This window comes from Procambarus clarkii, chromosome 53 (genome assembly GCF_040958095.1).
Source record: "Procambarus clarkii isolate CNS0578487 chromosome 53, FALCON_Pclarkii_2.0, whole genome shotgun sequence".
Lineage (NCBI taxonomy): Eukaryota > Metazoa > Arthropoda > Malacostraca > Decapoda > Cambaridae > Procambarus > Procambarus clarkii.
The window spans coordinates 3,376,379-3,388,437 of NC_091202.1; the positions used below are offsets into that span (position 1 = coordinate 3,376,379).

At 37.4% G+C, this 12,059-nt stretch overlaps 1 protein-coding gene across 1 annotated transcript; it reads left to right on the forward strand.

The window, feature by feature from the left end:
• The first annotated feature begins 4,649 nt into the window (after nucleotides 1-4,649).
• On the forward strand, nucleotides 4,650-7,776 carry LOC138352282 (procathepsin L-like). Its single transcript, XM_069304657.1, has 6 exons — nucleotides 4,650-4,748; nucleotides 5,247-5,399; nucleotides 5,752-5,958; nucleotides 6,206-6,397; nucleotides 6,779-6,944; nucleotides 7,429-7,776. Exons 1-6 carry the CDS (start codon nucleotides 4,650-4,652, stop codon nucleotides 7,635-7,637), a joined length of 1,026 nt encoding a protein of 341 aa, XP_069160758.1. The 3' UTR covers nucleotides 7,638-7,776.
• Nucleotides 7,777-12,059: the final 4,283 nt, after the last annotated feature.

Genomic DNA, 12,059 nt, shown 5'->3' on the forward strand with positions numbered 1-12,059 from the left:
TTCAAGATGAAGACGAATTTTATTTGCTATTATAGATTCGAGTAACTTTCCCACAATAGACGTTAGGCTAATTGGTCGATAGTTAGACGCAAGTGATCTATCTCCTTTCTTAAAAACTGGTATCACATTAGCAACTTTCCAAAACTCTGGCACTCTGCCTGTCTCTATTGATTTATTAAATATGGTTGACAGTGGGTCACAAAGCTCCTCTTTGCATTCTTTAAGCACCCTGGCAAACACTTCATCCGGCCCTGGGGATTTGTTTGGTTTGAGTTTTACTATTTGTTTAAGAACATCCTCCCTGGTAACTGCTAAACTCGTCAACCTGTCCTGGTCCCCACCCACATAGACTTGTTCGGCTGAAGGCATATTGTTAAGTTCCTCTTTAGTAAATACAGATACAAAATATTTATTAAAAATACTACTCATCTCTTCATCACTATCTGTTATTTGACCTGTCTCAGTTTTTAATGGACCTATCCTTTCCCTAGTCTTGGTACGATATAACTGAAAAAACCCTTTAGGATTTGTCTTTGCTTGCCCTGCTATACGAACTTCATAGTTTCTTTTTGCTTTCCTTATCTCTTTTTTAACATTTCTAACCAGTTGTACGAATTCCTGTTCTAAAGTGACCTCCCCATTTTTAATCCTTTTGTACCAAGCTCTCTTTTTACCTATAAGGTTCTTCAAATTCTTTGTTATCCACTTTGGGTCATTAGTATTCGATCTATTCAATTTGTATGGTATACTACGTTCCTGTGCTTTGTTTAGAATATTCTTAAATAAGTTATATATTGAATCCACATCGAAATCCCCATTTAAGTCACCTATCGCTGGGTTCATGTCTCGCTCCAAGACCGGCCCCCACCCCATACCCAAGACTTTCCAATCAATTTGACCCAAAAAATTTCTTAGGCTATTAAAATCAGCTTTTCGAAAATCTGGCACTTTAACAGAATTTTCTCCTACTGGTCTATTCCATTCTATGCTAAATCTGATTTCTTTGTGATCACTGCTCCCTAGCTCACTCCCTATTTCGATGTCATTAATTTGCGTTTCCCTGTTAGTTAACACTAAATCTAAAATATTATTTTCCCGTGTTGGTTCCTTAATGTGTTGCGTAAGAAAGCAATCGTCAATTAATTCTAGAAAATCTTCTGCTTCACTATTCCCTGTTTTGTTCAACCAGTTTATTCCGCTAAAATTAAAGTCACCCATGACATAAATACTGTTAGATCTAGATGCTCTAGATATTTCATCCCATAGATGCTTTGCTTCCATTCTGTCTAAATTTGGTGGCCTATATATTACTCCTATTATAATATTATTAGCTTTTTCGTTTAATTCAATCCAAATAGTTTCTGTGTGTGGCTCTGTTTTGATTCCCTCTTTGAGACTACATTTCAAATTGTCCCTAACATATATGGCTACTCCACCTCCTCGTCTAATATATCTATCTGTGTGAAATAGTTTAAATCCATATATTTGATATTCAGCTAATAGTTCTCTATTTTCTACATTCATCCACGTTTCGGTAAGTGCAATAATATCTATTCTTTCTGTGCAGACAAGAGCATTTAATTCGTTAATTTTATTTCTTAGACTTCTACTGTTAGTGTAATATACCCTAAGTGAATTGTTATTTTGCGGACCTTCTCTTTCCCTGATCGTTTTGCCAATTCCTTTCTCCCACAAACACATACTTTTATTACCTCCTTCCTCCAAATCAATTCCCATACCTCTATCTACTAACAGTTTAAACCCAAACAAACACCTCTAACCACTTCTTCTAACGAGTTCGCAACAGCAACAACCCCAGCTCTCGATAGATGCACCCCATCACGAGCATACATTTCATTTCTTCCATAGAAGTGTTCCCAGTTGTCTATGAAAGATATTGCATTTGATTTGCAATATCTTTCCAGCCGGCAATTGACACCAAGTGCCCTCGATATCCATTCATTTCCCACTCCCTTTCTTGGAAGAATGCCACATATGATCGGGATTCCTCCCTTGCTCCTAACTAACTCTATGGCTGTTTTATACCTCTGAATCAGTTCTTCACTCCTAACTCGACCAACATCATTTCCTCCCACGCTAATGCAAATAATGGGATTGTTCCCATTACCAGCCATAATATCATTCATGTTGTTTATAATATCACCAATGCCAGCTCCGGGATAGCAAACCCTTAACCTGTTCCCCCTATCTCTAGCACAAAACGTTCTATCCAAATACCTTATCTGGGAATCTCCCACAACTAATGTTTGCTTAGGTACTTCCTTTACTTTCTGAGGGGCCTGCGCTTCCTTTCTCTTCGTTGCTTTCCCTTTTGCGCGATCCACAGTCTCTCCACAGCACTCGTCCTCCAAAACGTCAAATGAATTAGAAGTTGCTATGGCGTTTGAAGGCGGCTTTATCAAAGTCTTCTTAAGGCCCCTGTCTTTCACAACTCTCCAAGACGAGGTCCCTTTACTACTGGTCTCCTCCTTCGTTACTTCTCGTTGTTCTTTCAGCTGACGCACCTCCTCCCGCAGAAAGTCCAACTCTGTCCTCAGGGCTCCCACTAGAGTCACCAGGTCCTTAACTACAACTTCCATATTGCAATGATAATATAACAACACTCAGGAGCTCCGGTTAACACAACCTCTCACTGTGACTTCACCTGACCGACTGGAATGTCACCCCTAACTCTTCGCCTTTTTGGATAAGTTTAGATTTAGGAAAAACTTGGGTAAATACTGGTTCAGTAACAGGTTGTTGATTTGTGGAACCAATTACCGCGTAACATTGTGGAGGTGGGGTCCCTCGATTGTTTCAAGCGCGGGTTGGACAAGTATATGAGTGGGATTGGGTGGTTATAAATAGGAGCTGCCTCGTATGGGCGAATAAGCCTTCTGCAGTTGCCTTTGTTCTTATGTTCTTATTGTGGAGGTGGGGTCCCTCGATTGTTTCAAGCATGGGTTGGACATGTATATGAGTAGGATTGGGTGGTTATAAATAGGAGCTGCCTCGTATGGGCCAATATGCCTTCTGCAGTTGCCTTTGTTCTTATGTTCTTATGTTCTTAAGATATAGCTTAAGAACCACACCAGGTGACTTGTTACTAACGCTTCGATTAATAAATCCCAGTGTCCTATTCGCCTTATTACGAACATTCATGCATTGATCCTTTTGTTTTAAATAACATTTTCCCTTTCTGGTGAGTGGAAACTTAACTCTCTGTTTCCTTTGGTATAGCTATACCCTATTCCAACTTAATATAGCACCCCAACACCATGAGTCTCTATCTTTTTAATTAGTCTTTCATGTGGCACTGTATCAAAAACTTTGCTAAAGTTAAGGTACACAACATCACTACTATCAACCACTTACCACTATCAACTGCCTCGACTGTGCTGGAATAAAATGATAGCAAATTTTTTAAACATGAACGGTAATTAGTAAAACCATGTTGCTAATCATTTATTAATTTATGTTTTTATAGATGAAGACTGAGTTGTATTTGCAATTATCGATTTATGTAACTTTCCCACAATAGACGTTACACTTTTATTAGTGGGAACCGCTATTATATACTTATATTAGTGTTAATATATTATTTTTCTTTATCTGGGTGTCACTTTTATTTTTCCTTCACTGGGTACCACCAATATTTTTTTCCTTTACTGGGTACCGCTATTATTTTTTGTTTCTTGGTTGGAACTGAGAAAATCATTCACTAGTGTACGCTTCTACAGTGTACCATTCAATTGGATACCATTCACTTGGATACCTTTCACTATTGTACTATTCTACAGTATAGAATACAATTGGGTACCATTCACTTGGGTACCATTCACTAGTGTACCATTCATTAGTGAACCATTCTCTTGTACATTCACTAGTGTACCATACATTAGTGAACCATTCTCTACTACAGTCACTAGTAAACCATTTAACAGCGTACAACTAAAGAGTATACCCACTACATATTGTACCATCCTGTACAAGAATATTACATTCCATATTGAGAAAAAATATATTGATAAATTAGAACGTATTCAAAGTCCAGCAGCAAAACTAACGCCACGAGAGCAATAAATTCTGCGAAGGTTTCAAAGAGCTGAGAAACACCATTTTTCAGTTGCTCACCTCTGACCCTGATCCATCTCACCTCTGCCCCGCCTGCGCGTCCTCACTAAGTGTATATGTTTGTCATTATCGAGCAGCAGTGTTAGTCATTCAATCAACGTCGGCCAGAATTCCAGGCAAGGTAAGTGGAGGATTGAGTATTAACATGTTAATACTCAATAACACATTGAGTATTATCATTAATGGGATTTATGTTCTCACATTTAAATTATGATACTGATTTATGGTCTATATCATAGCAATTATAATAATAATTACAATTGTTTAACATCAAATTGCATTCAAAACAAAATCGAAAATTAGAAAACGTGCTTCTGTTGAAAAAAATTATTAATATTTTTGGTTCTAGATTACTATTCACTTGTGAAAATTACTATTCACTTGTGAAAGTCTTTGAAAATTGTTCTGTCATTTCCAACGTGTTACAGTCGCATCAGTCTGTTATGAGACTAAAGTGATGTTAATTATTATTGAAATTGTTACTATTATGATACTTATTTTTTCTTTCCCACTAGATGAAGTACTTGGCAGCATCAGTGTTGGTGGCCGCTCTTGCCGCAATATCTGCAGTACCTTACTCTTCTGTTGTGCAGGAAGAGTGGGAGACATTTAAGGTAAGAACGTTACCAACATTAATTATTTTTAAGAGTTCTTTAAGAAGAAAGCTTTAACATGTTTTAGGGGATAATAGTGTAACAGTTGCCATCATTTTACATTAGGTTAAAAATTAATGAGCGAACAATATGACAGCGTACCAGGTTTCATGTAAAGACTATTGCAAATAAAGAAGTTATATTTGTTTTGACTTCAAATTCGCTGGTATCACTGGTCACTTCAGTGTCGAGGTCGGTGAAGAGATTTATTGAGTGCAGTCAGTAAAGTCAGGGGTGATGGATGCTACTAGTGGTGAACTAAAGCGTTCCTTGCCAACTTCTTGTCATTGTTTATGTCATTAAAAGCCGTTGCTGATGTATTTATCTGAAAAATTATTGTGCTTGTAACAACTGTATTACATCTTCATATATTTAACTTCATATATTCTTAAAATCAACTATCTTGCCTCCCGATATTGGGAGAAGAAATGGTGTAATAATCAAAAATTATTTTTTTAGATTGAACATGACAAGAAATACGCCACTGATGTTGAAGACTCGTTCCGCATGAACATCTATATGGAAAATAGACTCAAGATTGCTGCACACAATAAGCTGTATGCAAAAGGACACAAGTCATACAGGCTCAGGATGAACAAGTTTGGTGACATGGTAAGTAGGATGAACCTCTAACGAGTAAACATTTGCATGAAAAAATCAGTAGGATTGAAGATAGAATCCTCAATGAAGAGGATTCTATCCTATGCGATGGATCCTCACAGGCACGCTCTAGGCACCGGAACATGGTCAAAATCATTGCAACCTGGGATTAAACTGAATCATCTGGTTTTCAGAGGATTCGAACCTCTCCTCATGGTTCCTACTGATTTTTTTGGTTGATGCATCACGTTAATGATTTCTAATTGTGTATTGTCTGCATCCTGATTCCACTCAGAACAACAAAACTCATTTGTTAAATAACCCTTATTGCCCAGTGACTTACGTGATGTAATATTTCTTGCAGCTTCAGACGGAGTTTTTGTCAACAATGGCAGGTTTCCATACGAACCACACCGAAAGATACAGATTAAACAGCATGTACAATGGTTCCACATACATTGAGCCGGAAGATGATGTTATCCTTCCCAAGACTGTTGACTGGAGAAAGAAGGGAGCAGTCACCCCAGTAAAAGACCAAGGAAAATGTGGATCATGCTGGGCCTTCTCAGCTGTGAGTATTATCATCTAACTTATTTTGTTTGTAATGTAATTCTTAATCTAATGATTCCTATTTATAATTATTAATATAGAACATTAATGACATTTTGGAAGTTCATTTGTAATGGTTTTATTATTATTATATAAAAATATTGATATATGAGCAAATATTAACATTTTCTCATATATTAATAATGATCATATAAAGAACTTACAAGTTTTGATGATGTTTTACAAAGTAATGTTTGTGTGGTCCACAGACCGGGTCACTGGAAGGTCAACACTTCCGCCAGACGGGTAAGCTGGTGAGCCTTTCTGAGCAGAACTTGATTGACTGTTCCACCAAGTACGGCAATGGTGGCTGTGACGGTGGACTGATGACCGCTGCCTTCAAGTACATTGAGGACAATGGTGGGATTGACACTGAAGATTCTTATCCTTACAAGAAGAAGGTAAATACACGTTTCATGATTATTATATTTTACCTGGGATGTGGTCTTGAACTTTTAAACAGTGAGTAGTTTGTAATATTAGCTGATGAGGAGTCCGCAAATATTGCAGTCTGTGTGTGGTTTGGTCAACAGAGTTCGTAATATTTGCTTTTTTGTGATTGACACTGAAGATTTTTATCCATATATCAAGGTAAATACACATTTAATGATAATTATATTTTACATATTTAAAACTGGTTTTAAACTTTTTAACAGATAGAATGATAAGCATTTGCATAACATATTTGCCTATAACATAAGCAAATATTACACATTTATATATAATGTACATATGTGTTTTTCATATTTTTGTACATAATAATATTGTAACCTTACTCTTAGGAAGGGAAATGTCAATATAAACAACAAGAATCTGGTGCTAAAGTGACTGGCTTTGTTCATATTCGCGAGGGAAGTGAAGATGCACTGAAGAAAGCTGTTGCCACAGTTGGACCAGTATCTGTTGCCATTGATGCCTCACACGGGTCAATCCAGTTTTACCATCATGGTAAGTTTTTTTTATTGTAAATGTATACATAGATCACATTTTACTGAAGGTGATCAGTATATTTCTGCATGCTCATATAAACGTGAAATGTGCATCATGTGTGTATATCAATTGTTTTTATTGTATGAGACCTTTATTGTTCAACGATTCTCAGGTCTTTCTTAGATCTGCTGTGTTTTCTAAAGTCTTTGAATATATATCATACTTTCTTTCTCATAGTGCGTTAAGTATTCATCATGTTTTCTACCAGAAAGTGTCATGTTCACACACACTGTGTGTGTCCACGTATACACACAATCATGTCAATGGGGTGGCGCGTCTCACTCACCATATCGACAATTCCCACGTTGTAACAGTATTTATTCTTCCATTTAATTTAATGCCTTTAAATTCGGAATCTCATTTATTTTGTAGGAATTATGTGTTTCTGAACAAATAATTTGTTAAATATTGTATTATTGAAGGATGAATATATATATTACAGGTGTTTATGACGAGCCAGAATGTAGTTCAACGAATCTTGGCCACGGTGTTCTGGTTGTGGGTTATGGCACTACGGAGGACGGAACTGACTACTGGCTGGTGAAGAACTCTTGGGGCACAACTCTGGGTGATGAAGGCTACATCAAGATGATGAGGAACCGTAGTAACCAGTGTGGCATTGCTACTGAGGCCTCTTTCCCCCTTGTATAAACTCATGGGGGAACCAGCGTGGCATTGTTACTGCTGCCTCCTTCCCTCTTGTATCGTGGGGACCCAGCGTAGCATGACTATTGTTGCCTCCTTGTAACACTCGAGGAGACCCAGTGTTCCAGTCTTGCTGCTCACTACTAACTTCCAGCATTAATAACGTGTCCACTTAGAACTGACATTTTATCTGCTGTCTAATTTTGTTGTTTTTCATCTGATTAATTTGAGAGATGTAATAAATTGAATCACTTTTGCCTCATGAAGGCAGGCAAAATAATTAGGTTCTCTGCCATAATGGAGTCTTCAATGAATATAGGAAATTAGGTAATTTAACTCAGAGGACTCAGTTGGTGAAGTGAAATTTTCTGAGGTCATGTATTACTTTATATTCTTTCGTAATAAAAATAAGCCAAACATTTTTTATCATTATGAACCAATTCCTAAATCAATTATCGGAAATTCTGACACCAATTACTAACATTGATTTGCAATAGTTAGCCATACAAAATGGATATTGTAAATGGTTACAATTATCTTGAGATGATTTCGGGGCTTTAGTGTCCCCGCGGAAGCAGGAAGCCCCCCCAGGAAGCAGCCCGTGATAGCTGACTAACACCCAGGTACCTATTTTACTGCTAGGTAACAGGGGCATAGGGTGAAAGAAACTCTGCCCATTGTTTATCGCCGGTGCCTGGAATCGAACCCAGGACCACAGGATCACAAGCCCAGCGTGCTGTCCGCTCGACCGACCGGCTCCCGAAGTACTGAAATGACGTCTTTACTATTGAAATGTTCTTACGTCACCTAATTTCTCTATCCCTGTAAAATTTATATATTTAAAAATGGTCAGGAGACCAAAATGGATAAAAAATGATTCTCCAGGACTGAATATAATTAAATCACAAATAATCCCAAGGTCTCCTTCACATTGTTGATAAAAGACAGTCAAAACCATTTCTTAGCGACGCATCCCCTGGCGCGTAAGAGAAGAGACTCCTTTAGCTTTGATGTCCATAGGGATTGGAAAGGATGGGGAAGGTAGAGGGATGGGGAGTTGAAATTCAGGAAGAGGATGCGGGTGTAGAGAGAGAGGAGGTTTGAAAGTTCGGTGGCCTGTCCACCATGGGTTGACATTTGTGTATGTTTGTTTGCGTATGTGTTATGTAGGGTTGTCAGTACATTGGCTGGGGGGCTAGTGTTTGTGACCTTGTTGGTGTCCTAAAGCACTAGAGCCGATGGAGCTGGCTGAAGGAGGTTAATCTTAGCAACATCAGGGTAGTTATACTTCTGATGCCACGACAAACGGTTTTTTGGTTTTGTATTTTTTTTAGGAGTTTTATTTATTTATATTGTTTTTATTTTTTTTATTTATTTTTTATTTATTTATTTATTTATTTTTTATTTATTTATTTATTTTTATTTATTTATTTATTTTTTTCTTTATTCTTCATTTGGTGTAGATCGGGTCCGGGATGGGCCACTCATCTGGGTCGTCTGGCAGGCCGCTTAGTATTTGAGGTCTTGGGAAGGCCTCATCATGGATGTGTCTGATCACTTTTTGTAGGAGAGTGATTCTTCTGGTTCTGTGTGGTGGTTCGTGGATCTCGTCGCCGCTGGTGGTGTTTTCTGCTACGTAGGGATCTTCGGGGTCTGGGACATACATGTTCTTCATTCGGTACAGCTGTCTTCTGGCCAGGTAGCTGAGCCTGATGTTCATTGGCTTCATGTTGAGCGTCTCATGGATTTGGTCAGTTCTTACCCTGTCCATCAGAGTCGGGCCCTCCGCAAAGCGAAGTGCTTTGTTTTGTACTCGTTGGATCTTCAGCATGTTGGATTTGTTGGTGAGGTTCAGGGGGACATAAGGGTATTCCAGGCTAAGAGACTCCGTTAATTATGGACATCAAGTGTTCTGTGTCTGTTATATACTATTATGCTATATACTCAAATATAGACTATATTTATTATAAATGGCTTTATTTAGTATATTATGTCAAGTGGTTAGAACGCATAGCAAGCCACCTGGAACGGATAAACTTTTATAACTAAATGAATTCTCCATAATATCTTGTCTTAACTATAGCCGTTATATACTGGTCGCAGTTTATTACTGTTTATTTCAGCCGTTATATATTGGTTGCAGTTTATTACCATTTTACTCGTATCTTGTAACTCTATCATCACTACCTAACATTAAAACTTAACTAAACTAACTTTAAAAAAGTACATTTGTCTGCAGTAAACTGCATCTACCAGTCTTTTGACCACTTCAAACGCTGTGTAGATCGTCATGAAGTGATAGTGAATCTTCTTCCGTGTTTATTTTGCCGATGAATAAAAAATCCAGATTTTTTTATTCATCAGCAAATATGCAAATATTGCTGCTCAAACCTAAATCTAAATCATTTATATATATTATGAATAATAGAGGTCCCAGACCAAAGTCTTAAGGTACTCCACTTACAACAATTTCCCACTCTGACAAAAATGACTCCAATTATAATTACTTTATTTCCTTTGGTATAGCCATGCTGTGATCCAACTTAATAGAACCCCCAATACCGTGAACCTCTATCTTTTTAATCAGTATTTCATGTGGCACTGTATCAAAAGCTTTGCTAAAGTCAAGTTACACTAACATCTCAAACTTTACTATAATCAACTGGTCAACTATGCTGGAATAAAATGATAGCAATTTGTTTGCTATCATTAAAAACATTAACTGCAATTTGCAAAACCATGTTGTGGATCATTTAATAATTTATATTTTTCAAGATGAAGATGAATGGTATTTGCAATTCAATTAACTTTCCCAAAAGACATTAAGCTAATTAGCCGATAGGATCACATTATCGTTTATAGTTTGTTTATTGTCTATAGTCTATAGTTATTCTATATAGTTAGACTATGTATTATATTCTATTGATTATTGACACTTTGACACAAGTGATCTATCTCCTCCCTTAAAAATTGGTAATACATTAGCAACCTTCTACGACTCTGGCACTCTGCCTGACTCTATATGGTTAATGATCTATTAAATGGTTCGCAATGCTCCTCTTTGCATTCCTTAAGCACTCTGGCAAGCACTTCTTCAGGCCCTGGGGATTTGTTTGGCTTGAGTTTCACTAGTAGTAGGCATTTTTCAGTCTATTGACTATGGAGTCAATAGCCTGGGTGGGTAGGTATGGAGGAGAAGCTGTTACCCATGCAGCAGGTCCCCCCTCTCCACGTTCCTGAAATTATCCAATAGAAAGGCAAATGCCAATGCACATGGCTCCAGCAACGTCGCAGGAGCTGCCAGAACGAGGTCGACGTCAACAACGAACTGCCTTAGGGGCTCCAACTCCGGATTTTTCCTCGAGGTTGACTCCTGAAGCCTTTTCCCAAAAAAGGAGTTTCACTATTTATTTAATAACATTCATCCTGGTAAAAGCTATATTAGTCAACCTGTCCTTTTCTCTACCCACACAGACCTATTCAGCTGAAGGCATAATGTCCTCTTTAGTATGTACAGAAATAAAATATTGATTCAAAATTCTACTCATCTCTTTGCCATTATCAGTTATCTGACCTGTCTCAGTTTTTACTGGACCTATTTTTCCATAATTCTTGTTCGATATAGCTGAAAAAAAAACTTTAGGATTTGTCTTTGCTTGCCCTGCCATGAAAACTTCATAGTTTCTTTTTGTACTCTATACCTCTTTTTTTAACATTGCCTACGCGTTAAACGAATTCCTGTTCTAAACTGACTTCCCCTATTCTTAGACCTTTTGTACGAAGCTCCCTTTTTGCTTGTAAGGTTCTTCAGATCCTTTGTTATACATTTCCGGTCATTCTCATTCGATCTATTTAATTTATATTTCTACGTTCCGGCCATTTGCTTAAAATATTTTATAATAAGTTATATGTTGAATCCACATCAAAATCCCTGTTCACACCACCCATTACTGGGTTCATGTATCGCTCCAATTCCGGTCCCCCCCCCCCCCCTCAACGCCTAGGACTTTCCAATCTATTTCAAAAACATTCCTTAGGCCATTAAAATCGGTTTTTAAAAAATCTGGTACAGAATTTTTTTCTACAATTCTATTACATTCTATGTTAAATCTGATTTCATTGTGATCCCTGTTCCCTAGCTCATTTCCTATTTCGATGTTATTAATTTGCGTAACACTAAGTCTAAAATATTTTTTTCACGCGTTGGTTCCTTAATGTTATCCATTATTATCAATTGTTATCAATTATTGTGCATTGTTATCCAGCCAGTACAGAAATAATATACAACTCATTATAGAAATCCAACATATATGACAAGAAGCACACAATTTAGTGCTGTCAATCTCCCTAAATTGGATATCAAATCACACTGGCATGAATGGATTAATTCATGAACGTTCGTAATAAGGCAAATAGGACACAGGGATT